This window comes from Physcomitrium patens, chromosome 8, assembly GCF_059467195.1.
Source record: "Physcomitrium patens ecotype Gransden chromosome 8, ASM5946719v1, whole genome shotgun sequence".
Taxonomy (NCBI): Eukaryota; Viridiplantae; Streptophyta; class Bryopsida; order Funariales; family Funariaceae; genus Physcomitrium; species Physcomitrium patens.
The window spans coordinates 8,889,277-8,913,904 of record NC_143417.1 but is presented as its reverse complement, the minus strand read 5'-3'; the positions used below and the strand labels follow the sequence as shown (position 1 = coordinate 8,913,904).

General features: G+C 33.9%; 1 protein-coding gene and 1 long non-coding RNA gene across 9 annotated transcripts; one reads left to right on the top strand and one right to left on the bottom strand.

The window, feature by feature from the left end:
- Positions 1 to 474: 474 nt before the first annotated feature.
- On the bottom strand, positions 475 to 4,354 carry LOC112285868 (glutamate dehydrogenase B). 6 transcript variants are annotated; one of them, XM_073535817.2, is made up of 10 exons: positions 4,246 to 4,354; positions 3,437 to 3,668; positions 3,135 to 3,248; positions 2,804 to 3,025; positions 2,609 to 2,683; positions 2,383 to 2,499; positions 1,739 to 1,989; positions 1,360 to 1,435; positions 1,185 to 1,271; positions 475 to 1,048 (listed from the first exon to the last, which is right to left on the bottom strand). In XM_073535817.2, the coding sequence occupies exons 2-10, from the start codon at positions 3,569 to 3,571 to the stop codon at positions 863 to 865; spliced, it is 1,263 nt and encodes a 420-aa protein (XP_073391918.1). In that variant the 5' UTR covers positions 3,572 to 3,668; positions 4,246 to 4,354; the 3' UTR covers positions 475 to 862. The 6 variants fall into 6 exon arrangements, with proteins under 6 accessions (XP_073391918.1, XP_024382946.1, XP_073391917.1 ...); XM_024527178.3 differs by having other exon boundaries at positions 4,163 to 4,267; XM_073535816.2 differs by lacking the exon at positions 4,246 to 4,354 and adding an exon at positions 3,972 to 4,107.
- Positions 4,355 to 4,632: 278 nt separating this feature from the next.
- Positions 4,633 to 5,396, top strand: LOC149988454 (uncharacterized). 3 transcript variants are annotated; one of them, XR_016504463.1, is made up of 2 exons: positions 4,633 to 4,788; positions 4,996 to 5,396. It is a non-coding gene; the product is annotated as an uncharacterized LOC149988454 (long non-coding RNA). The 3 variants fall into 3 exon arrangements; XR_016504464.1 differs by having other exon boundaries at positions 4,633 to 4,802; XR_016504465.1 differs by having other exon boundaries at positions 4,722 to 4,834.
- The last annotated feature ends 19,232 nt before the right edge of the window (positions 5,397 to 24,628 follow it).

The window sequence follows — 24,628 nt, the reverse complement described above, 5'->3', positions numbered from 1 at the left end:
TTGTTAGATGAGGTGTATTCAAATGAGTTAATTTTGTTATCTTTGAATTAATATACAGGTGTGTGAATAATCGTAATATCTTACATTAGCTGATGTTCTACTTATTTTGTATGAGAAATATGATTATAATCTTTGCCTTCACCCATTTCTTCCTAATGTATATTTGAATTTGACCAATGTATATTGACACCCAAGCATGGAATATACACATTTTATTTAAGCATAGTTCATGTCTGTATGGAACACATGTGTAGAAGTGAATGAATTCGTGCTTAACATGTATGTTGATCACGTTGCAACAATATTATAAAATGCTCCACCGGAGAATGTAAGGAAAGCGGGATTTTTCGTTACTTTTGACATGTAAAGAGTGTTTACACAGAATAGCAAATGTGCTTGTTATCTGTGGAAATGTGTGGGCGCACTTCACCGCTACTACAGCATACAGGGTTGTTGGAAGATGATACAAAGATATTGCAAATTAGAGAGAAAAGACTTCTCGTCAATCAATGGTCAAGTACCCTCTACGTATTGCAGAGAATTCGACAATCAGAACCTTCAAGCCTTGGCGTTATATCTGAATTCCATCTAACTATGTTTATCATAATGTTTTCCAAGAATACCAGCTTGCTTGCAGGTGTCACTTTGCCTGCAAATTCCCATCTACAACGATTCCGAGGGCCTAGCTGATCACTGCAATCCTCATGCCACAATGACTTGGTCACATACCTGCAATCTACAATCTATAATTTGTTCATTTCTACGTTGTGAAGACTCTAAAGCATCCATTCTGTACAAGGCTCCTTCAAGGGTGGCAGTAAGCCATGAATGGAATGAGTTAGGGTTGAATATGAATCCGTAATCAAGCTTCCCAGCCACGCAGTAGAGTAGCCTTGGCGACCCGCCCCACCCCAAGGCTGAAAGCACCCATCCGATGACTGCAATTGTGAGTTTGGCAAGTGCTCTTGATGCTGAGGTATGCCTTCTCCATGTACTTCTTCAGGTTGGTATTCACCTTTTCCTCCTCCCAAGGAAATCCTTGAATGTTCTGTAAACAGAGACAGTTGAAGCGGTGAGAAATCGACTTCATGTAGACGTGACTCAAAACCAAAGTCAATTGACAATGATAAATGAATTACCACTCCGAAAACAGCCCCTCTGCAATAGTTAAAAATCGAACTTACCTGAACCCACTCGAAGTAGCTGACTGTCACTCCTCCACAGTTAGCATAGATGTCAGGCAAAATAATCACTCCCCTTTTCGCCAAGATCTGTACAGTAGACGATCCAGGAGTTACTCATTTGTACTAAAAAAACATCCTCGTCTGTACTACAAGGATGCAAAAAACGGTAGGGTACCTCATCTGCAACAGGATCCGTAGGATGATTTGCAGCCTCTACGATGAACTTCGCACTCACATCCTTGGCAGTTTCACTGCAATGCAGAACAACCAATTCGTTAGCCAAAAACCCCCGCTGCCTAGACATGTTGAGGCATGCACATTGCAAAGTATCATATCTGCGAACAACCTGGAGAATGGCATACTCTCAAATCATTGTGGAATCAGCGTAGGTGAAGAAATACCCCGGATACAAGTGAACTACGAAACAAAATTGATGACAACTTGAAGCTAAAAGTAACTCCAGCACTCGGGGTATAAATAGACGAGACTGCAAACTTTGCAACGAATAAGTGGACCATGTCCAACCACAAAGCGTAGATTAGATATTTCTCTACCCATTAATGACACCACCGAGGGCAGCAGGAATAAGCACGTCACAATCCTCAGCGAGCAGAGCAGCTGCATCTAAAGGATTAGCCCCTTCAAACCCCTTGACTCCTCCGGTCATCCGCACGTGTTCATTAAGCGCGGTTATATCAATGCCAGAGTTGTTCTTGATGGCTCCAGTAACATCACTAACAGCCTTAATTTTTCCACCCTTTTCGTGGATAAGTTTCGATGCCCAAGAACCCACATTCCCAAAGCCCTGTCATATCACAATAGAAAATCATGAAAAAATTCACTTAGACAGACGAATAAGATACCATACTGGCGAGCATCAAAGCCATGAAGGTGCAATTGCGAACTAAATAGGGCAGATATACTTTCAATAATCAGATATTCTCTCCAGAATAAAAAAAATATCTACGTCACACCAGCAGCAAGACATCAAGAAATATGAAGCTTGTGACGTGATCTCTTGCAGAAACTTTGGTCAAACGTACCGTACTCAAAATGTTATGACCAATACTATACCCAGCAGACATTTTTTAAAAGTGATCTAATCACTAAAAATATTAAGACGGTTCTACTAGTTTAAGATAGCGGCAGCAAAGGTTGTGCGTTGCGTCCCTCGATGATTCAGGAGGTGGGCACTTACTTGGACAACGAACGTTTGGCCCCTAATGCTGAGGTTATGATCCTTAAGCAGAGCCTCTGTTGCATATAGCACACCTCTTCCAGTGGCAGCTTCCCGCCCAAGAGACCCTCCCAAGTCCTTCATGAAAGTAAAAGAAAAGGATCAATCGTAGGAAAGGGATAGTCATTCAAACATCTGAACAAGCGGTTAAGCTGTACACAGTTTTTGGTAGGAGACATTAACTTACCACCGGTTTACCAGTTACGACGGCCGGAGTATACCCATGAAATTTCGAGTACTCGTCCAAAATCCAAGCCATAGTCTGTACAAAAACAAAGTCGTTGAGATCAGAGAGGGGTTTCTCTGCACTGAGCATGATGAGACGCATCAGCAATACGGCATGTTAGTGGAACACGAGAGAGCTTCAATATACGGAACATACCTGAGCATTGGTACCCATGTCCGGGGCTGGGATGTCAAGATGAGGACCGATGACATCATGGATCTTCTGCGTGAACACTCGCGTTAATCGTTCAAGTTCGGTTGGACTTAAATCCCGGGGGTTACATCCAATGCCTCCCTTCGCTCCCCCGTATGGTATGTTCGCCACTGCAGATTTCCATGTCATCAACTGTGCCAAAGCATTCACCTCATTCAACTCAACCTGCAAAAGTCGAAACGCATTTTGTTGAAGACCGAAAACTCAAAGGAAGCCAGCCAAACCTTCGATGAAAGGAATGTGCATTACGCTAATTGCAAACACTTGAAGATACCTCAGGATGGTATCGAATGCCGCCCTTCATTTGGCCACGGGAGTTGTCATGCTGCACTCGGAATCCGATGTAGGATGCCAGAGTTCCATCGTCTTTGGGAATAGTACATTCAACCTATGAAATGGATGGTCGATTACGGTTAGAAACCAAACTGAGAAAGACCCTTAAGAAAACACATCGCCTCTCAAGCAAATTTGTAATTAACTTGTGTGGGATGGTTGTCAGGCTGGAAAACATATAATTGCATATTAGCTGAAGTGTATTAAGTCTTGGGGCATGGCCGCACAGGCTGCAAGCCAAACCTTGATTTCGCGAAAAGGGATGAGCAAGCTCCGCTCTACTTTCGAATCCAACCCCAGCAACTTCACAGCGCGCTTGAAGTAGAAATTCGTGGCCTCCAAGGCGTTCATAACTTGGGGTACTAAATTAGTAGCCATGATCTCTACCTCGTCACCAGTAGAATACAGAAAATTTTATAAAATGTCCGAAACCTCCTCCCTCCTACGTCGCAAAATTAACCCCAACTCTGTACCACTGCATGACATCACCAATGCAAGGGCAACTTAACTTTCGAAGCGACTCCAACTTCCTAAACATAAACAATCAATGACGAGGCAGAGCCTGCGCAAGCAATCAAACCCGCCAATGTCACTGCCAGAGACTTCAAAAGTTTCACCAACAACTGCAGGCGGTTACTTGATCCTACATAATACCATGATTTGTCCCCACACAGTTGGCCACAATTTTGAGTATAACCACAGCCTACGACCCACATTGCATCTTTAAAACGAATCCCTCTCAAGAACTGTACAAACACAGAAATGCAGTGCTGCGTACTCACTAATTCAACCTCCTGCAACAAATTGAGCACTTGGTAAGCAGCTTCACGATAAATAAAATAAGAACACAAAGATGTCCTCTGCGAACCCCAAAGGTCAAAACTCATGATTCACAAGGCGAAGCGAGAATACGCAATAAGCGACGGAATCCATTCAGCGTCCGAGACTCTTTATATACGCTGCACTGACCCGGAAGAAGGAAGGACATGCAATCGCGAACGGCAGGCGCGGAAACTGATTTGAAATGTGGCAGTGACGAATGGATAACGAACATGGATTTGTTTTGCTGCCATTTGCTAGAATCAGAACACGCATCCGTGTTGTCGCGGCTGATGTGGCGAGCCTAGCCAACCCGCCAACTCCACCCACGAAAACCTCTGACCACATCAATCTTTTCGCATATTCCAACTCGAGATGCTTCCCATGACACCATCCTCGCGACACCGCTCGGCCTGACGCATTCGCCCCGAGTCCATCCACACGCAACACACCGCGCGAGTAGTTGAGGAAAAGGTCAATGACGCCTTCGTCGGAATCTGCCACGCATTGCTCCCGAACTGATCCAAAACGAATGTCGAGGTGGCAAATATATCGTAAAGTGAGTCACACGAGCTTTTAAAGCCCAGACCAATAATAATTAGCCCCGCCGCGGGGTGTGCTGACAACCAAGATCCTCAAAATTCATAGACGGGCTCCACGACACAGCATGCACAACGTGTGCAGTTGTCACAAAGCTTTGCAAGAAATGCCGATATCGTCTCCCTGGGCAATCTATTTCGCCATTAGACAACAGTAGAAGATTATGAGCATACCAAGTGTGTTTACCCAGGCAAACAAACGTCCCAACACGAGTGCCTCATGGTTATGGTTTTTCAATTCTGCACAATGTCTTACTTCGAGTCTATGGAAACAAACTAATGTCAGAGACAGAAGCGTGAACAAGGGGGGTTTGTTGGATAGTTGGCCAGGATGCAAACTCGTTTTTCTGGAGCTTGTGTTGAACCATTTCTGGAATTTCGCAGAGGGTGTGGTCATTCCGGGACAAGTGGAGGCGCGTGGAGATGCCAGCGACGGAGGCAAGCACAGTGATCAAGTGGAAGTCGTCGTCGTCGTCGTGCGATCATCGAGATGGTGCTGCTCCGCCCACGAGGTGCTTCTGTGCACGCTCAATCGTCGTCGTCATGTAGGCGACACTGCAGTACCGGTTTGTGCATAAAATTAGGGCTCCATGTCTGTCAGTGGCGGCAGGTGCACAATGTGGCGTCCATGAACGTATTACATTTGTTGATATAAAAAATACACACATATGTGTGTGTAGATATATATATATATATATATACACATTTACTAGTGGAAACTCATGCAATTGGTCACTAAAAAAAATTGTAAATTATGTATTGTAAATTAAGTTCATATGATAAACTCCATGTTGCATCTATGATTGATGAAAAGTTGAGTTATTGCTTTACTTATTGCTTCACTTTTGATGAAAACAATGAGATATGCAATCAATCAGTGATGATTTTTGTCTCCTTTGGTTTATCCCATTGTCTAATCCCCTAGGTTGTTTTATATACAAGATATATATGCTATTTATTGAAGTTATTAGTTATTCTAAATTTATAATAATTGAAGAGCATGATTGATGGGATTTTCTATAGTTGTAACACATGTCATTGAAACTATGAATGAGATTCATAAATACTTAGTTGCACATTTGCATGTTTTGTTTTTTGATATATCATATCCACTCATTAGAAATAATCTTTGTTGTTTTGATAAATTTAGATTTTTTTTTGTCCTAATTTTATTTTATAGTTTTTTTGGATTTTTTCTTTTAAATTCGACATCTTTTTAATTTATATTTTTTAATTTATATTTATATTTTTTAATTAATTGGCTAAAGATATTAGTAAGGAATGTTGTCTAAAAGCAATGTGATAATTGCTAAGTATGTGATAATTAATGTTGTACAGGTTAGACTCTAATGTCACTTAAGTAATAAGTGGCTTAAAACTACAACATATTATTGTATGTACAAGAAATACAAGTCAATATAAATTTTAACAACATAATATTTTTAGGCATTATTTCTACATTGAGAATAAGAAACTATTAATATGTATATTTTAGAAAATATTTATTTAGAAAATAACATCTATTCTAATAAGATCTAGAAATTTGAGGTTTGAAACTATTAAAATTATATCAATATAAATATTGATACTTGAATATCAACTAATTGTTTGACTATAAATTTTTTTATTGTTGTAAGTATTGTTTAAGAAATTATGGCCATTGTAATAAAATATTTATTGATTTCTTAAAGATTTAATAGTAATACAATAAGAAATAATGCCTTCACTTTTGAAGAGGGTCTATTTGAACCAATGGTAAGAATATTGCTAATATGTTTGTAAACTAATATAAAATTTTAAAATAAATTATTAAAAAAGAAACAATTATCTATAATATTTTTTTATTATTAATCATAATATCTACTTATATAACATGTATGATTAATCACAAGTATCATTCTTTAGGATTTTTTCATATATAAGAACTTATGCAATGATAGAAGCAAGGAATTAAATAAAGATTTCAATATTAACATTACAAATTAACAAAAGATTGATTAAACATAGAATAAAAAGAGAAAAAAAAATAATATTATAGATTCTATAGAATATAATTCTTGATTTTATTTGAAGATAAAAAAATAAAATAATGATACATAGATAAAGTTTATATGCACAAGGATAAAAATTTAAAATATAGGCAATATTAAAAACAAATTATCTATAAGATATGGCAATAAATTATTAAACATAATTTATATTATTGTCTTTATCAATTGTCAAAGTATTTTTAATTTTTTAATATTAGATATAATAAAAGAAAAATAATATAAATATGAGTACTTTTATGACTTTATTGGCAAATTTTTATAAGTCTTTATTATTATTAAAAATATAATATTTTTTTAAAAAAAATACCAATAATTTTTTTTATTACATGTAATAAAAGTAAAATAAAATAAAATAAAATAAAACTATAGAAACAAAGTATGACAAATCTATCAAGATAGGTATAAAAGACATAAATCTTGAAGAAAGAAATCCTTAATGTATTCTTGTGTCATTCAAAAAGATTAGGAAATTATTCAAAGATGGTAATATATTAAACTAAAATGGCTATTATCAAAGATAAGAAGACTAGAAAGACTTGAGACAAGATTAAGAACTAGAAAGGCATTGATAAAAGTAAAGAAGGCTTTACTCTTATTTCTATATATACTATCTAATTAAGAGCTATATCGTGATGTTTTATAGGACCTCCAATATGTATTAACTATATTAGATACATGTCTCAACTTGTAAGGCAAGTTTTCTATATGTGTATCACATAGTTAACTTATTCTAAAATCTACCAACATATGTGGCACATAGTTAATTTATTGACCAAGTTTCTAACCTACTAATCAACTAGAAATATGTTGTTGTATTGTAGTTTGGCTACTATGTAAAAAAACTTACATATATATATATATATAATATATAATTTACTATACAATGTAGTGAAAGCCATGTCATTAGATTTTAGTTGGTTACAAAATGTGATTAGATTACTATTTTTAAGTAATTAATTTAAAATAATTATTATTGAAGTTGATTTTATCTTGATAATAGTTTTTATATATTTAAAGCCACCTTTATTAGACATAGGTGACTCTTAAAATCTTATTTTATTTCTTTTATTTGATATTTGGAGTACATATTATATAAAATTTATTAAAAAAAAGATTATTTTTTTTTTGTATATAAAAGGATAGTTAAGCCAATAATATGGATGAATAGAGATGGATGATAAAAATCTCCATTCCTATTGGCCAAAATTCATGTCCAATTGACTTCAAAGAGGCTGCTCAAGACCTTATTAGGGATTATAATTTTTTTTAAGAGCATTCAAATATCAAAGATTCGGATTGTCAATTTTAGTATTTTCGATATGGTTTTTGTGAAAATTTTGTAGGATTTGGAGTTTTTGTGAAGAAGATATAAGTACTCAAAATAAAGATGTTGATTTTGTACTTATTGTCACTTTTTTGAACATAGCGCATGCAAATATAGGACTTTTGAGAATCGGATTATATGGTTGGAAAGTTGGTTTAAAGAATTATATTTTATGTATAAAAAGTAAAAAATTTAAAGTTGATTTGGAAGAAAAATTATTGCTTGAAGACCGCTCTTTCAAATTGAAGTTTGTTAGTGAATTAATTTCATAAGGGATTTGATTCTAGCCATATCTTGAGTATTTCGACAAATATTTGACTAATTTTTTTTTTATATATTACTATCTTATAAAGCTATAAACCAAATTTTGTGGCATTTAAAATTTAGATTTTTGTGATATAAAGAAAATAGTATTTGGGTACTTATAAATTAGGACTTAGAGTACTTGCTAGATTTTCTAAGATATCAAACAATTTGTAGTAGATTTATGGTTCTTTTTTATTGTATTAAAGCTTAAGAGTAAATACTACATTATTACAAAATTTGAAAAAAATTAACTAATTGCATCAAGAGATATGATATTCTAAAGTTTACAGAAAAAAAAACTTTTGTGAGAGAAAAATATTTTAAAAGGATTGTGCTAGAATTTGGACATTTTATGCAAAGTAAAAGGATTTTTGGAAGCCAAGACTTTCAATATGTTTTAAAATAGAAATATAGAGCTATGACAAACTTCTACAACTCCTATATAATTGCTCCTAATTTCTAGATTCTAATTATAATCTTGTAATTAATCGCTTTTAATAACTAAATCAATCATCTGTCTTCCTGAATTGACTATTCTATAGACTATTAGTCTATTATACCAATATCTTATAGAAACAAACTAATATCTATTCTATATAGCCCCACTCCTAACTGTGCAGCATCCTAGCAAACACACAATTGATTCATATCTAAAAACTACTCAACAAAACTCTACAAAGTTATTATTTCCTCTGGCTTACTCAATTAATCATTTGCTGCATTATCGAATGTAGGTTCTACCGAATCTAGTTCCAATTGCAAATCTTCTCCCTCCTCCAGTCCTTCCATCGACTCCTTTCTCAACTGGTTTGATAGATCTTCATTATACTCTCCCAATTCACTGACCTGAGCTTCTAGTTTCAAGATCTGGACATCACGAAGTTTCAATTGATGTTGCTGCTGACTCATCTATTTTGGAACATCTTCAATCGATACTTGGGACCATAACAACACCACACAATGACCTCTAATTGGTGCCCTATTCCCATTCTTTTACTACCTGGTGATAATGACATTAGGTTATTCATACTGTCTGTTTCTCACCTCCCTCCAAAAAAATGAAAACGAGTTCCGGTTTTTATGTATTAAATAACCGTAATCGATTCCCATTAATGCGAGAATTGAATCAATGGCCCATAAAATCTTCCAATTGAATAGACCCATTGAAAAAACCTTCAATCACCCGATATGATCCATGCTAGCAAACTTAAAATTTATCTGAAAAATGATTAAATTGGCTATCATACAATAATATCAAATCATTGGGCATAAAAATCTTCGGATATAGTTTACTATCATAGTAATTCTTCCTCCGTTTTTGAATTGCTTCCATACGAAAAAGAATTGTAGCCCGTATTTCATCTAATTCCTCCAATTTTGCCAACCAAGAGTGTAATGACTCGTTGTCATTGAGACGTTCATCCAAGGCAATCCATAAACTTGAACGTCCAACTCGATAGGTAAAATTGCCTCTTGGCTGTAAACTAGTTGAAATGGAATAGTGTTCGTAGTTATATTATATGCAGTATAATATGCCTACAAAATCACAAAGACTTTGGTTTCCAATTGATACTCGTCTCCAAAATTATCTTAGTCAAGATCTTGCATAAAATTTTGTTAGTCTTTTCCATTTGTCCATTCGCACGAGGATGATATGGAGTAGTTTTTCGATGCTTAATCTCATATATGTTCATCAAGGCAGCTATAGTAGCATTTATGAAATAGATTTTGTGATCACTAATCAATTCTTTCGGACACCCAAATTGAGTTATAATACTCTCGTAAAGAAAAGTGGCCACCGTATTGGTATTGTCATGGCGGATAGCAATAGCCTCTGTCCATTTTGTTACATAGTCTGTGGTGACTAAAATATACCACTTCTGGCCAGGTTTTGACATTGGTGCAATGGGATCAACAAAATCAATACTCCATTTTTCAAACGGTGCTTATGCTAAGATTGGTACTAATAACATGGCTGAAGTACCTGTGAGTCGATCCATTTGTTGACAGGGATCACAATGACGAACAAATTGGAATACATCGGAAAATATAGTGGGCCACCAATATCCTACCATTAGAGCCTTGTGAGTAGTCCTGTCGCCCGTGAAATGACTACCACAACTATCCAAATGGCAATCCTCTAGTATCGACTGTACTTCATTTGAAAAGATACAGCATCTTAAAAATACCATCTTTGCCTTATTTATACAAAGCATCGGGAATCATCGTGTACAAGGCACTCTTCAAAATGAGTTGCTTCTTAAGCTTCTCGGTGAAAGTCGGCGAAAAAGTGTAGAAGATCAAAAACTGAATGAATTGACTATATTCGGAGGAAATCACATCCACCACAAATAATTCGGTGTTGGGAAGAGCATCAGGGATAGACTCGTTGCCAAGAATATTAGACAACTGGGATAAATGATCAACATTTGCATGTTTCTTCCCAAGTCGTACAACAATCATAAAATTGAACTCTTATAAAAGTAATACTCATTAGGCAATGCGTCCATTCAATTGAGGCTTATTAATCATGTATTTAAGGGCATCATGATGTACATAAAATACAAATGGATATCTAAGCAAATAATGCCAAAACTTTTGAACCGAGTATATCATGCCCAACGCTTTGCATTCAATAGTAATATAATTATTTTTCGTAACCACCAATTATGGACTGGCATAATTGATAGGATTATCCAATCTCTGGTCATTTTTCTCACTTAGCACTGATCCAATAGCCACATTGGATGCATCAACGTACACATGAAAATGCTCCGTCCAACGAGGTGCCACTAATATTAGTGTAGAGACCAATTTTGACTTTAATGCCTCAAAGGCCATACTACACTCCATGGTCCAGAGGAGATTAGACCCATCTAATGGAGGTTTCTTCAGTAAGTTCATTAAAGTTTGATAAATAACTACAAGCGAACCAATAAAGCGGCAATAATAATTGACATGGTCGATGAATCCTCGAACATTAGAGATCGTCTCTAGTCTAGATAAGTTTATTATATGCTTCACTTTGTTAGGATCCATTGTCGTGTTGTAACACGACTATATGGTAAAAGATAATAATATGGATCTTATTATAGAAGTGCCAAGTTAAAAGAGAAAGTAAAAAAATATGGATAAAAGATAGAGAGGTAATAAAACTTTTAGTAGTAATGCTACCTTTTTAGAAAAGTGACTTCTACTTACTTTGTAGGGCCATAAATAATACAAAATAAAATAGATTAGAAAAATAAATGATATAAGCATTTTTAGAAGAAAGTTAAGAGTAAATTCTAGCAAAAATTTACTTAGAAAAACTAGATATTGATACCCGGAGAGGGCCGGTTATGAACCAAGATCGAAATCAGACCCTAAGGCACAAAACTAAGTCTTGACAATGGCTCTAGGATTCTTTTGCTAATTAGAGAAAGAGATTTGATAGAAAATTAGATAGGGTTTCTATGAGCATTGATTTTGGATAATTTGGAGTTGTTATGACTTTGTAATAGCTTTGCAAAGTCAAGGTTTGTTTCGGATGACTTGGGTTTTATGAAATAAAATAGGGTTTATATTTTGGATGATTTCAAGAGTTTTGTAATAGATCTATAAGTAAAATTTTGTAAGTTCATGGTTATATTTTTGTTTAATATGTGTTGTAAATTTAAACTCGATCTAACAGTTGAATTGAGGGATATTGAGGTTTAAGTGTGTCAAAGTCTCAGAAAGTAGAATTTTAAGTCTAGTGAGGGTTTTTAAGATTTCTTGAAATCTACTCATTGGATTGGAATGAAAATTATGTGAGAGGATATTAGACTTGTTTTTCTATGTGTATGAGAATTTTGAGATCAATTGAATAACGCAAACGAGAGATATTGGCTCTGGAAGATTGGCTTCATGGTTGGAAGAGGCCGACCAATACCCAAGCACGTTTTTGAAGTTATCGTCTATTTGGTAATTCCGATCCTTTCCAAAAAGTTTTTTAATTGTTTTTAACTTAGTTTTTAAGAAGTGTGCAAAATTTGAATTAAGATCAATGGTTCATTTATTAGTTATTGAGGTTTAAATCTATTATAGGAATTATTAGGATTTGATTAGGGATTGGTTTAGGATTAGGGTTTGATTTAGGGTTTAGGATTTAGATTAGGATTTAGTTAGGATTTAAGGTTTGAATTATTTTTTGGTTAGGATTTAGTTAGGATTTTATTTAGGATTTGATTAGGGCTTAGTTTACAGTTTAGGATTTGATTAGGATTTGATTTAGGATTTAGGGTTTGATTTAGGATTTGATTGGAATTTGGTTTAAGATTTGTTTAGGGTTTGGTTTAGGATTTAGGGTTTGATTTAGGATTTAGGATTTTATTAGGATTTAAGATTTAATTAGTTTTGGCCTAAAATTTGAATGAAATTCAATAGGATTTTAACTAGAATGGAATTAAGATTGAATTGAGATGTATTTGAGTGATATTTGTGATCATTCTAATATTTCTTTAAGAATTTTTGTTATTTGTTTGAAATTTCTTTGAGGTTTTTTTGAATTTGATTAAAGCTTACTTAATAATATTATGGTCTAATTAGAGTTTAGTTAATATTCTATAATAGTTAGGATTTTGTTGTTACAATTTCTATTCTATCTTCCACAGCCAGGTGCCCGGAGCATTCTCAAGCAAGACTTCACATATTATGACATCGTAGCAATACTATGGCTAGAGACGATATGTTCCAATAATTTTTTGAATGGAATACCAAATTGATACTTATTTGAGTTCAACGATATTCCAAATTCAACACACTGAGCCAAACATTTATCCAGACAATTAAGATTATTTTGTTTTGTACTGAATGCACAAAATTCATCTAAAAAGATCTCCATAAACATCTGGAGATAGTCTTAGAAGGCGTGAGTCATCACTCTCTGAAACATTGCTAGGGCATTACATAACCCAAAAGGCATCACATGATAAGCAAATGTTCTCCAATCCGTAGTAAAGGTTGTCTTAAGCTGGACTTCTGGTGCAATTTGAACTTGATTATATCTGAAAAATCTATCGAGGAATGAATAACATTTGTGACCTATTACGGCATCCAATATACTATCCGTAAAAGGTAATAGGAAGTAATCTTTCTTGGTGGCCGCATTAAGTTTTCAAAAATCTTGACAAATTTGGATTTTTTTATTACTTTTCGGTACCATCACGATTGAAGAAATCCACTCACTATTCGGTACTGGATAAATAAAACCAACTACAAGAAGCTTGTCCAATTCCTCGTTCACCATGAGAAAATATTTAAAATAAAGGCGATGTTGCATCTATCGTACCAATTTAGCGTTCTCCTCTAAAATGATATGATGCTCACAAAATTCAGCGGAGATACCTTTTAGATCATCATAAGTGTAAGCAAAAGCAGATTTATGATGCAAGAAAAATTCTGTCCAGCAAGTCAACTCCTGTTCTTTAATACCTTCATAGACCTTAATTGTTTGATGCTCTGCTATGTTTGCCAAGTTGATAGTTTGACATAAAGGTGCAGCGGCGATGTTTTATTTCAACTCCCCTGTTGATTTCAAATCAATCGATAAATCCAACATGTGCAAAGTATTGAATCCTGTGTCTAGAGTACTCACATGGTATACATCATATTTGGTCATCCAATCAATACTAACTTTAGTAGAGATTTTCAAATCCATCAGATATATCAAGTAATTCCCCGGACCACCACATTGGTACACCACTCTAGGATGTTGGGTTGCTTCCACGGACGCCTCCATAATTAGTGCTACTGCATCATCATTGGAGCTAAGCTCATCATCCGACATTAATTCAGATGCTGGCAATTGAGACTCCTCGTGATAGTGTACTAGGTACATTTGTAATACCATGCTATCTTCGCTCTTGTCAATTGTCAAAGTATCTTGACTCCAATCATTCTTGGCTTTTCTTTGATAAAGCTAGGATTGTCTCAATAAAATTAGATATGATAAAGTTGAACGTTGTAATCGAAAGATGATGTAGTCAATTTCATATGCAATACCAGTAATTATAGTTTGAATATTCCGTAAAATATCCATTGGTTTAACCCGGCTATGATTTGCCATCCTTAACACCAATGTTGTGGGTAATAAGTGTTCCAAATCCAAAGCATCTGTTGTATCAGCATTCATTAAATTGATGCTAGAACCACCATCTACCTGAACACCTGAGGTCATAATACCGTCCATCAAAACATCGATGGTTGGTGCACCTGGATCAGGGTTCAAACTGACTTCACAAACTTCCTTATTGCATTGCCTATGTCGTATTAACGATGAATTCAATGTAGAAAAGTACTTTGGTGCGACCGCTAGAAGTTGCTTCGTAGAAATAGAAGGCCAAATAGCATCCAGATTCTTCAAAATGTCATAGGGTTCCATATTTAAGGTACTTTTTAATGCCTTCTTTTTATTCATTAGGTTAAGTTTAACTCCGAGAGGTAAGATATTCTTCCGTTGTCATATTACATATTATCTAACTTGAAAACACACCGAGCATCTGACTGTCGTAGATAAAATAATATTTTGCAAATAGCAAAGTAGTTTAGTGGATTTCAACCATCTAAATACAACTATTTTGGATTTCAATATAAAAGCTTAATCCCAATACAAAGTACTTAGAAATACTATTTTTAATAGCTTCTAAATATTAGAAGTATAAATTTTTTTGTTATTTTTATTTTTATTTTTATGTATTTTTTATTTTTATTTTTATTTTTTATTTATTTTTTTATTTATTTTTTTAAATCCTAACCCTAGACAATGAGCTTTGCCAAGCTATAATTCTCAATCTGATTGTCTGATTGTTGTGAAACTTCTACCACTAGTGTCTTTACAAGTTTTCTAAATGCTCAAGAAGTTTAATCCAATCCAACTTACAGATTGCAAGAAAACGCTGTAAATCCACACTGATGTCCCTTGATGATGAATTTTAACTTGTAATTTTTTCTTTTTTAACTGTTAATTCTCATTTAAACTTTGTGTGCACTTCCACCTTTAAGTCCTCGACTTATAGCGTCAAAATTCACCTTATTCTAGCTAATAGATCTTCAAATATTACAAAAACCCTAAACAACCCCAATATTCTAACTTCTAATATCTCTTTACACTAATGATCAAATATCCTCTATCTGTACTATTAGATTAATACAAATTTTTGCATGCACTTGACATACTCAACCATCGAGACACCTCTAAAATTTCAACCACAGATGTCTCTCTAATTTCACAAAACAGTCAAGAGTACTAGCTCTTATTTTATTACAAAAATCCAATTCACCAATACAAACATTGGCTTTGAGCAATGATTGCAAAGTCCTGTCAAATCCTATGAATCCAATTCACCAATACAAACACTCACTTTGAACAACGATTGCAAAGTCCTCCCAAACCCTATCAATCCAATTCACCAATAAAAACATTAACTTTGAGCAACGATTGCAAGTCCTCTCAAACCCTATGAAATCCAATTCACTAATACAAACACTGACTTTGAGCAATGATTGGAAGTCCTCCCAAATCCTATGAAATCCAATTCTACACCTTTTGAAGCTAGCTCTCCGATTTCAAAATCTCGATCTCTATATGCCCTCTTCTTTTTTCTTTCTTTTCCTTTAACTCCGTGAGGTTTCTTATTCTTCCGCCGTGGACTTAGAATTAGAACAGCAGACTGTGCTTCTATAGAATTCCCGCCTCTAAGAAGATCTTTCCATGGAAAGGACGTTTCTCCCAAAATGGCATAGACAACAAAATAGCTTGAAATAGAACCGAAGCCTCCGTATTTGGGACCTCATTGAGTTGCTTAACTGAGTCAGGTCTCATACAAGATAAGAAGCTTGTAACAGGACTTGGATTGGATGTCCCCATAATTGTGTCAAATTGGCCCTTCACATTAGACTCACACGGATATTGAATTGGTCTTTTCTCCTTTTGTCGACTCTTGGTAAGAACGGCTTGGACACATTCCACTTGATTTACCACAGAATCTTGAGGACCTCGATTTATTTTCTCAATTTTTTCTTAGCTTTGGACTTACTGATTTCGATTATTGAAATTCAACGGAGCATTATATTGTTGATGAGTATGTCCCAACTACTTGCAATTCCTAAACATTAGTGTATAATCGTCATTGGCTTTGAAATTGGGACATTTACTGGCATAATGACTAATTTGTTTGTAACAAAAACCACAAAGTGGTCTTCTTGTACCGCCATCAAGCATGTTAGATGTCTCCACTAGTATATACCTACTAGACTTGTTCCATGTAGGGATAGAAAATGAACCTGGTTGTTCCGTTAATATGGAGGGTATATGGTTCGATGATGCCAGTGGAGCATATTGCTGATGTCACGTACGATGGTATAGCTTACAATGGGGTGACATTAACTGGTCCCTGAATATTGGCACTGGAATTGGTCACTGTTCCTAACACCCAAGATGACTAAATATTAATAAATCTTTTTCATTTATATTTTCACCATATAGTTGTGTTACAAGACGGCATCCACTTCCTTTGAACGTGTGCATCCTCTGGTATGCACCAAATAACCTAGTTATTGTTTGATTCATAATATGTTTTCTAAGTCTTTGTTCAAATCTTCTTCATCACTTTTGCTATCCAAATCAATTTCATCTTCTTGTTGAGGAATATCTATGTCATTACCAAGGTCTTTTATATTTATTTTTGTGTATCTTTGTTTAAATATTTTTACTTACTTCCTTGCAATTAGTATTTTTAACCTTGTTCCATCTAACTCCCGCAATGAGTAAGTTGCATTATCATGAATAGTTGTTACCACATTCGCTTCAAACCATTGCTTAGAAAACTTTCTTAAAATACTATGTTGATTGTCCAAGCTACTATCATAGACCAAAATCCAATCACCTTCTTCAATTGTTTTAGGCCTCAATCGATGTTGCATATCAAATCGTGCCTTATTTTGTAACCTCGCTCTTTTTAACCTTTCTAATGCTATTTGTACATCTTCCGATCTTTGCTCTAATTGTTGAATTCTAATAGCTAAAAGTTCTTCTCTTATCAATCCATCTTTCCATGGTAGCACAGTTCAAGTAGGTACTTTTTTTTCAATTGGCATAATTGATTTTTGACCTATCATAAGCTCAATAGGCATATATCTCGTTGCTGAGCTATGAGTTGTTTGATCAGCCCATAATACAAATGACAAAAGTCGTGGCCATTCTCTAACCTTTCCATTACAGGCTTTAATTAATGCTTTTATAATCGGTGGATGACCACATTCACTTTTTACATTTCTTTTAGGATTATAAGTAGTAGTCAGTGATAGTTTAATTCTACATCTTTCAAAGAATTCACAAGCTTGTGCATATAAATTCTCCACGATCTGCAGTGATTTTTTTCTACACATCCGTAGTAACAAATAACATCTTCAAGCAAAAATCTACAGATTCCTTTCATAGATTTTGTTCTCAATGCTCTTCTTTCTACTTGATTTGATAAATTTACACGAGCTAAGATCAAATAGTTCATTTGCCATAACCCGATTGGCATAGTAACCAACTCAACAACCCATTTAAAATGAATAGCTAGAGGATATGTAGGATGAAGACTATCTCGATGTCGTATATTAGAATACGTTTGATAAATTTCACATGACTCTACAAATAAGAGCACATCTCAATACATATTTTTCCACCAATATCATTCCTTAAGTTTAGCAAAAGTAGTCCAAATTCCTCTATGTCCTGCCTATAAACTATCATAAAACCGTTTTAATAATTTTTGTTTTTCTTTCTTATTGCCTATCACTCTTTGTGGCATTCCAATTCCTTTCTTTGGTCTCTTTCATAAGAATCCTTCTTGAAGCAAAAATCCATATGTCTTTTTTTTTATTTGTTTAAATTTTTCTGTAGACCAATTTTCTTACTTAGTCAAGGTATTCAAATAATGAAGAATATCCAATAATTCTCCTTCATAAAATTCTTTAAGAAATAGCTTGTCTTCTTTGTTAAGATTTGATATTGAATAGAATTTTGATCCAACATCATCAATGACTTCAACCATTTCATCTTCTCTTTCATACCTTGCTCTAGATAGCATATCTGCTACTAAATTATTTTTTTCAGCAATATGCTTAAATTCCGGATTTAATGACTTAATATAAGCAATCCATCTTAACATTGCAATATCCGGCATTGAAAAATTAGTAATCATTCTAAGCAATGGCAAGCAATCTATTTCATTACTACTACTGCATCAATCAAATAATCCCTTTCAGCTTTCATAGCCGAAACAACTCTCCAAAGTTCTCTTTTGACTTGTAAATATATAAATTGACGAGTACTTAAAATTTTAGCTCCAAATTGAACTACAAATCTATTTCGACTTGAATCATCTTGATCCACAATCCATTCAATAGCGATAGGATTAGTATCCATAGTAAGAATTACTTGTCTATTACAATCATAATCAATTCTTCTTAAAATTGGAGGTGTCACCAATAACATCTTTAGCTTTTGCATTACTTCAGTATGCTTTCTTTCCCATTTAAATTGATAATCCTTATGTAATAATTCATATAATGGATCTGCTATATGAGCATATTGAGGAATCCATATATGATAAAATACACAAGCTCTTAAAAACCTGTATACTTCTGTTAAAGAGTCACATGAATCTTTCATCCTTCTAATTGCATCAACTTTGCTTGGATCTGGCTTTCTCCTATAAAATCCACACAAATATCCAACAATAAGAACTTTCTGCACTCCAAATGTAGATTTTGCTCCTAAACGTGTAAGATGAACCTCTTCAAGTCAAGTTAAAATCTTTTCACAATCTTGTATATGATCAACAACATATTTACAACATCCCTTTTTATCTAAAGTTTCATCTTTTTCTCCTTCTTTATATCTTTTGATAGAAACATCATCTGAAAAAAATATAGTTTTTTCAGGAATGAAGTCTCTTAGTACCTTGTTCATTCCATTCATCATATGTATAACTGAGTTAGTAGCACCTTATGGGAGAGTACACATTTTAAATAATCCTAGTAGCATTCTCATTGTTGTTAGATCTCTACTCCCATGCGCAAGTTGAAATTGATCATAACCCAAATATAAATCGTCCATTGAATAAATTGCCCTTCCTCTAAATATTTTTGTAAACTCATCTACTAAAGGTCTTATACCTGCATTTCTTATAGTTACTGCATTCATTAGTTGCATATCTTGAATAAAACGTAACGATCCATTTTTCTTAGGCACCGTAAACCAACAACTAGAATATGTAGCTAAAGAAGGCTCCAAAATTTTTATTTGTATCTTTTCTTTCAATAATTCCACCAATTTAGGTAAATGTGCCCTCAACATGGAAATTGGCCTTAAGTTTTAAGGTACATGAGGTACTATAAAGATAACCATAGGAGCAACAACATTAGGATCTACACATCCTATTTCACAAGACCCAAAGGTAAATGATTTATCTCGTTTTACAAGCATTTTTTTAAAATATTCAATTTCTGTTGGAAATAAAGAACCATCACATCTAATCTTCAATTCTTCAAAAGTCTCCTTTGTAAACTCATGTCCAATCTTCTTTAGATCTCTTAAACTCTCTTTTTTTATGCTTCTTCTATTTGTTTCTTAGAATCTTCTTATAAAGGTCTAGCAACAGGTTTTACCTTTTTATCTACTGTTTTATATTTTGTCTCTACAATAACTTTTAGTGCTTGAAAAGATTCAAGTATAGAATAAACCTCCCTCGAATGAATTTCCACAATCTTTTCATTATCTCCTAATCCAATAGATACAATTAATTCTAAAGAATCTTCTAATCCATTTTCTTCATAAACACCTAAAATCTTCTCATTATCTTCTAATGTTCCTAACTTGCATAATTTCCTTTCAATACTATATAATCTTTTTTTTTTTCTTTTAAAATCATCAACTTTCTTATATATAATATTTCTATTCTAAAAAATATCAATAAAACTTGCATCAAAGGTACCTTCATTTCATGAGAGTACCTCCTCTTTTGTACCTCCATAATCCCGCTTTATAATGGTACTTCTCCAAAATCCTTAAATTCTTCAACAACCTTTGGCAATGGTTTCTCCTTAAACCTATCTTGATTCTGTTCATGATTAGGAGGTACTGTTAGAAATTGTATAGCTTTCCTTTCATCTTCACTAAGTACCCTTGTATAAGCAGAACCATTGTCAAGTACTTTTGTTTCCATCCGTGTTGCCATTGTCGTATAGTGTGATTTGCTATCTGGAAATACACTAGGTATCTAGTTGTAGAGAGTGTAGCTTAAATCTTAGATTGCATGCATTGACTTCAAAATCCAATAACTCCTTTATTTCAACTTAGAATCCAGTAAGCAGTATATAAAAAGTGTAGCCACAAAAATGTTCTCTATAGTCGCGGTCGCTGATCCTCAATTGCTGTCTGTATGTGTACGTTGTGCCAAAAAGAGTGACAGTAGTTCTCAAATCAATACCTTAACTTTGAGCTCTTGTATCTCCTTCATATAAACTCCAAACCATACAAAACTTGTACCAAAATCATAGCCAAAAAACTAAACCTTTTGATCCTAGCCTTCAAAACTCAAATGGCCTCGAGAAACTAACCCTAATTCCTAGTATGGCCTCGGACAGCCTCCTCAAAGCCCATTGGTCATGATTTTTGACCAATAGGAATAGAGATTTTCATTATTCATCTCCATTCATCTATATTGGTGCCTTAATTACTTCCTTTGCTACCAAAATCCTTCTTCAATCCTTTTTCTTATAATATTTTCATAATTTATGCTCTAAACATCAAATAAAAGAACCAAAAGAAGTTTTTAAAGGTCATGAATGTCTAACAAAGGTGATTCTAAATATTTAGAAGTTACTATTAACCAAAACCAAACTTAAAAGCCACTATCAAAAGAAAATTAAAGTTATACAAATTCTATAGTAATCTTTTTAAACAACCTCTTCTCAAAGTAATAATCAAATTATATTCTATAATCAATTAAAATCTAATAATATGGCTTTTATCATATTAATTAGTAATTTATATATTAAGTATATAATTACATTATTTTCATATAATAGCCATACCATAAGATGACATCCACCCCATCTAATCCTGTGCATCCTCCGGTATACACCAAGAAGAACCAAAGTTGTGGTCAGCGTCATATCACCTTCCTAATATTGTTTTTTTTTGTTTTGTTTTGTTTTTTTTTTTTTTTTGATCCATGTCTTCCATTTTTTCATTTATAAAGAAATATATGTCATCTCTAATACCTTTACAAATTTCTTGTTGCCTTAATAAATGCCGCATATCAATTTTATATTTGTATTTCTAGCTTATTTCTTCCAAAATCTTTTGAACATGTGTCCATATATATACTTGCTATTTAAGTATCTTTATCAAGAATATCTACTCTTTTTAGGTCTTTTTTAGTTTTTTGCATACCTCTTTACTCCTATTTTTATAAGCCATTAAATTGTATATGTACAACATATCTATTCTTATATAATTTTATAATACCTATATGAAAGATATTATTCTCTCCATGTAAGAATACTTTCTTTGATGTACCACTATATTCCCGCTCTATAGTGGCACCCTGCAAAAATCTTTAAATTCTTCACTAATCCTTGGTAATAAATCACTTTGTAAATAATCTCGATTGCGCTCATGGTTTGCATGTATTGTTAGAAATTGCACTGCCTTTTTTCTATCTTGACTTCTACTATAGACACATGCTGATCCATCATCCAAAACTTTGGTTTCCAACCTCACAGCTGTAATATATGGTTGACCAAGAATCATTGGGTATGAAGTAGTGTCTTGAACAAAAAAACTTTGTTCTATGGTCACATCCCCAACTTTTACCTTCACATTGGAACAAGCACCATAAAAATCTCCTTGTATATTATTTGCTGTCCGAATCAACCATCCATGGTTAATATCAATGGACCACCTTTCACATTTATAAACTTCTTTTGACATAATATTAATTTCAGATCTATGATCAATAAGAGTAATTATTGGTTCTACCAAATCTTCTATTTTTACTAAAGTCTCTGTGGTGGCTCTTATCCAATGTCCCTTGGTATAGTATCGAGGGCCTTTGTCATCATCCTTGTATTCATCCAAATCAAATTATTTTTTTTTATTGATACAACATTCTACCAATTCATATTGCTCTTTTTCAGTCAAGATTGTATCCAAAGCATTAGATATAGCAAATTCTCCTGTCAACTGCCTCTTTCGCTTAATAGTATCTATGATGACTTCATAAAACTCTCTCTTTGTAATGCCTAAAATTTCTCATAGAGTAAATTTAATTTTGGCATTCAATACTCTTTCTTTCAATATTCCTTTCAAATCTGTTGCTGCCTCAATATCAGATTGAAGCTTATAACTAACTTGCTTATTCTTTCCTTTGTCTTTATCAACTTCCATCCTTTTTTTCTATTTTTCTTTTGGCAGTGGTACATTTCTAAGGTGCAATGTCAATGGCTCAGCCTTGGATGGTCTATTAGCCTATGATATAGGTATTTCTTTATTTTGTGTTGTTTCTGCATGCCTTTGAGATCTCCTCTTGTTGGTTGGTTCTTCAAAATTTTCTTCTATTTCATTTCTTCTCCTTTTTACTTCTATTAAAGCTTCATGTTGAGACTTTGCCAAATAAGCATGTACAGACATAGTATCTATAGGGTCATTCCATCCTGTAATATTTCTAATTATTGTGGCTGTATTAAGTAATTCCTACCTTGTTGTTTTTTTTTATTCATACTGATAATAGCATGATTCTATAGATCTCCTGTATTTACATGCTTGTCAAAAACATCCTCTTTTTTTCTTACAGCTTCAATGCCATAAGTAATGGCTTTTCTTGATGCCATAGCTTATTGAGATAAATGCTCTTCCAAAATCTTTTTCATCCCTTCTTTTCCAAAATTGGTTTTAAGAAACTCACTTATATCTCGCAATACAATTTTTCCATCTTTCCATAAAATTACTCCCTGTCGCAAAATATCAGCAAAATCTCTATACTCTCTTCGAAGATGCTCCATACTATCGCACCAAATACATCTTTGTATATATCTTGGCTTTAATATAGATTTGCTCTCAAATAATCCTTCTTTCTCCTCTAGCTTTGTCAATTTGATTTGTAAGTCTTTCATTCTTTTTACAAACTCATCAATTACATCTTTTTGTGGTACAATTGTAGACATAGGAATTGGAATAGTATTTATTGGTATAGCAGGTTCTGGTATTTGCCTACGAGATATTCTAGTTGGTAGAGGTCTCGTTTCTTGCCATACCACCACTTTTCTCCTTCGGTACTCTCTTTTAGCAAGCATGCCTATAGCTTCAGAGACTTTCTTCCAATCAGTAGGAAGTCCATTGTCCTCTGTATTATCTTCCAATAATAATTTCAACTCTCTTTATAAATCATTGCCAGCTCATTGAAGAAATAACTCCACCTTATCATTTTTAAATGTAAGCTTTTCCACTCGAGATAATTGAAGAAACTATCTTTCAAATTCTTGAAATAACTCTGTTGCAACCAATCCCTTGTTGGATTTATTGATCCATTCCATAAACAATTTTCTTGTCACCTTTTTTTGTATCTTCCAAAGAATACTCTTCTTTTAGCTGAAGGATAAAATCCTCCCATTTCTATCCATGAGTTTTAATAATGTCCTTTATATACTCACAAAACTCTAATACAACTGCAAGCTCAAATGTTACGATCATATCTTTCTCCGATACTTTATTGAGCTCCATCTCCTGAGAATAATACTTAAGTTACTTAGAAATATTTCTTCCATCAAATTGATCCAATAAACCAATAAGAGATTACAAGGCTTTAGTAGCCATTGCCTCCTTGCGTTCCACTGTTTATTGTTGTTGCATAAATAGTACAAATGCTTGAAACATTTGAGTTGTAGTAGGATCAAGTTGCAATGAAGACTTTCTAGTGCAATTCCTCCTATCACTTTCTTACCTCCCTTCCATAATAAAAGCCAAAATATTTCTTCAAAACTCTCTACCTCAGAAACTTTCACGTCGGATTTACCAGGTCTATCGTATGGTGTGATTTGCTATCTAGGAATACACTCAGTATCTACCTGTAGAGAGTGTAGCTTAAATCTTAGATTGCATGCACTGACTTCAAAATCCAATAACTCCTTTATTTCAACTTAGAATCCAGTAAGCAGTATATAAAAAGTGTAGCCACAAAAATGTTCTCTATAGTCGCGGTCACTGATCCTCAATTGCTGTCTGTATGTGTACGTTGTGCCAAAAAGAGTGACAGTAGCT

Excerpts from the sequence above, each read along its gene's own strand:
- LOC112285868 (XM_073535817.2), bottom strand. The coding sequence starts at position 3,571 with ATGGCTACTAATTTAGTACCCCAAGTTATGAACGCCTTGGAGGCCACG. Across the intron at positions 2,500-2,608 it reads TCGTAACTGGTAAACCGGTG|GACTTGGGAGGGTCTCTTGG; the intron begins GTAAGTTAATGT and ends ACTTTCATGAAG. Across the intron at positions 1,990-2,382 it reads GCCAAACGTTCGTTGTCCAA|GGCTTTGGGAATGTGGGTTC; the intron begins GTAAGTGCCCAC and ends GTGATATGACAG.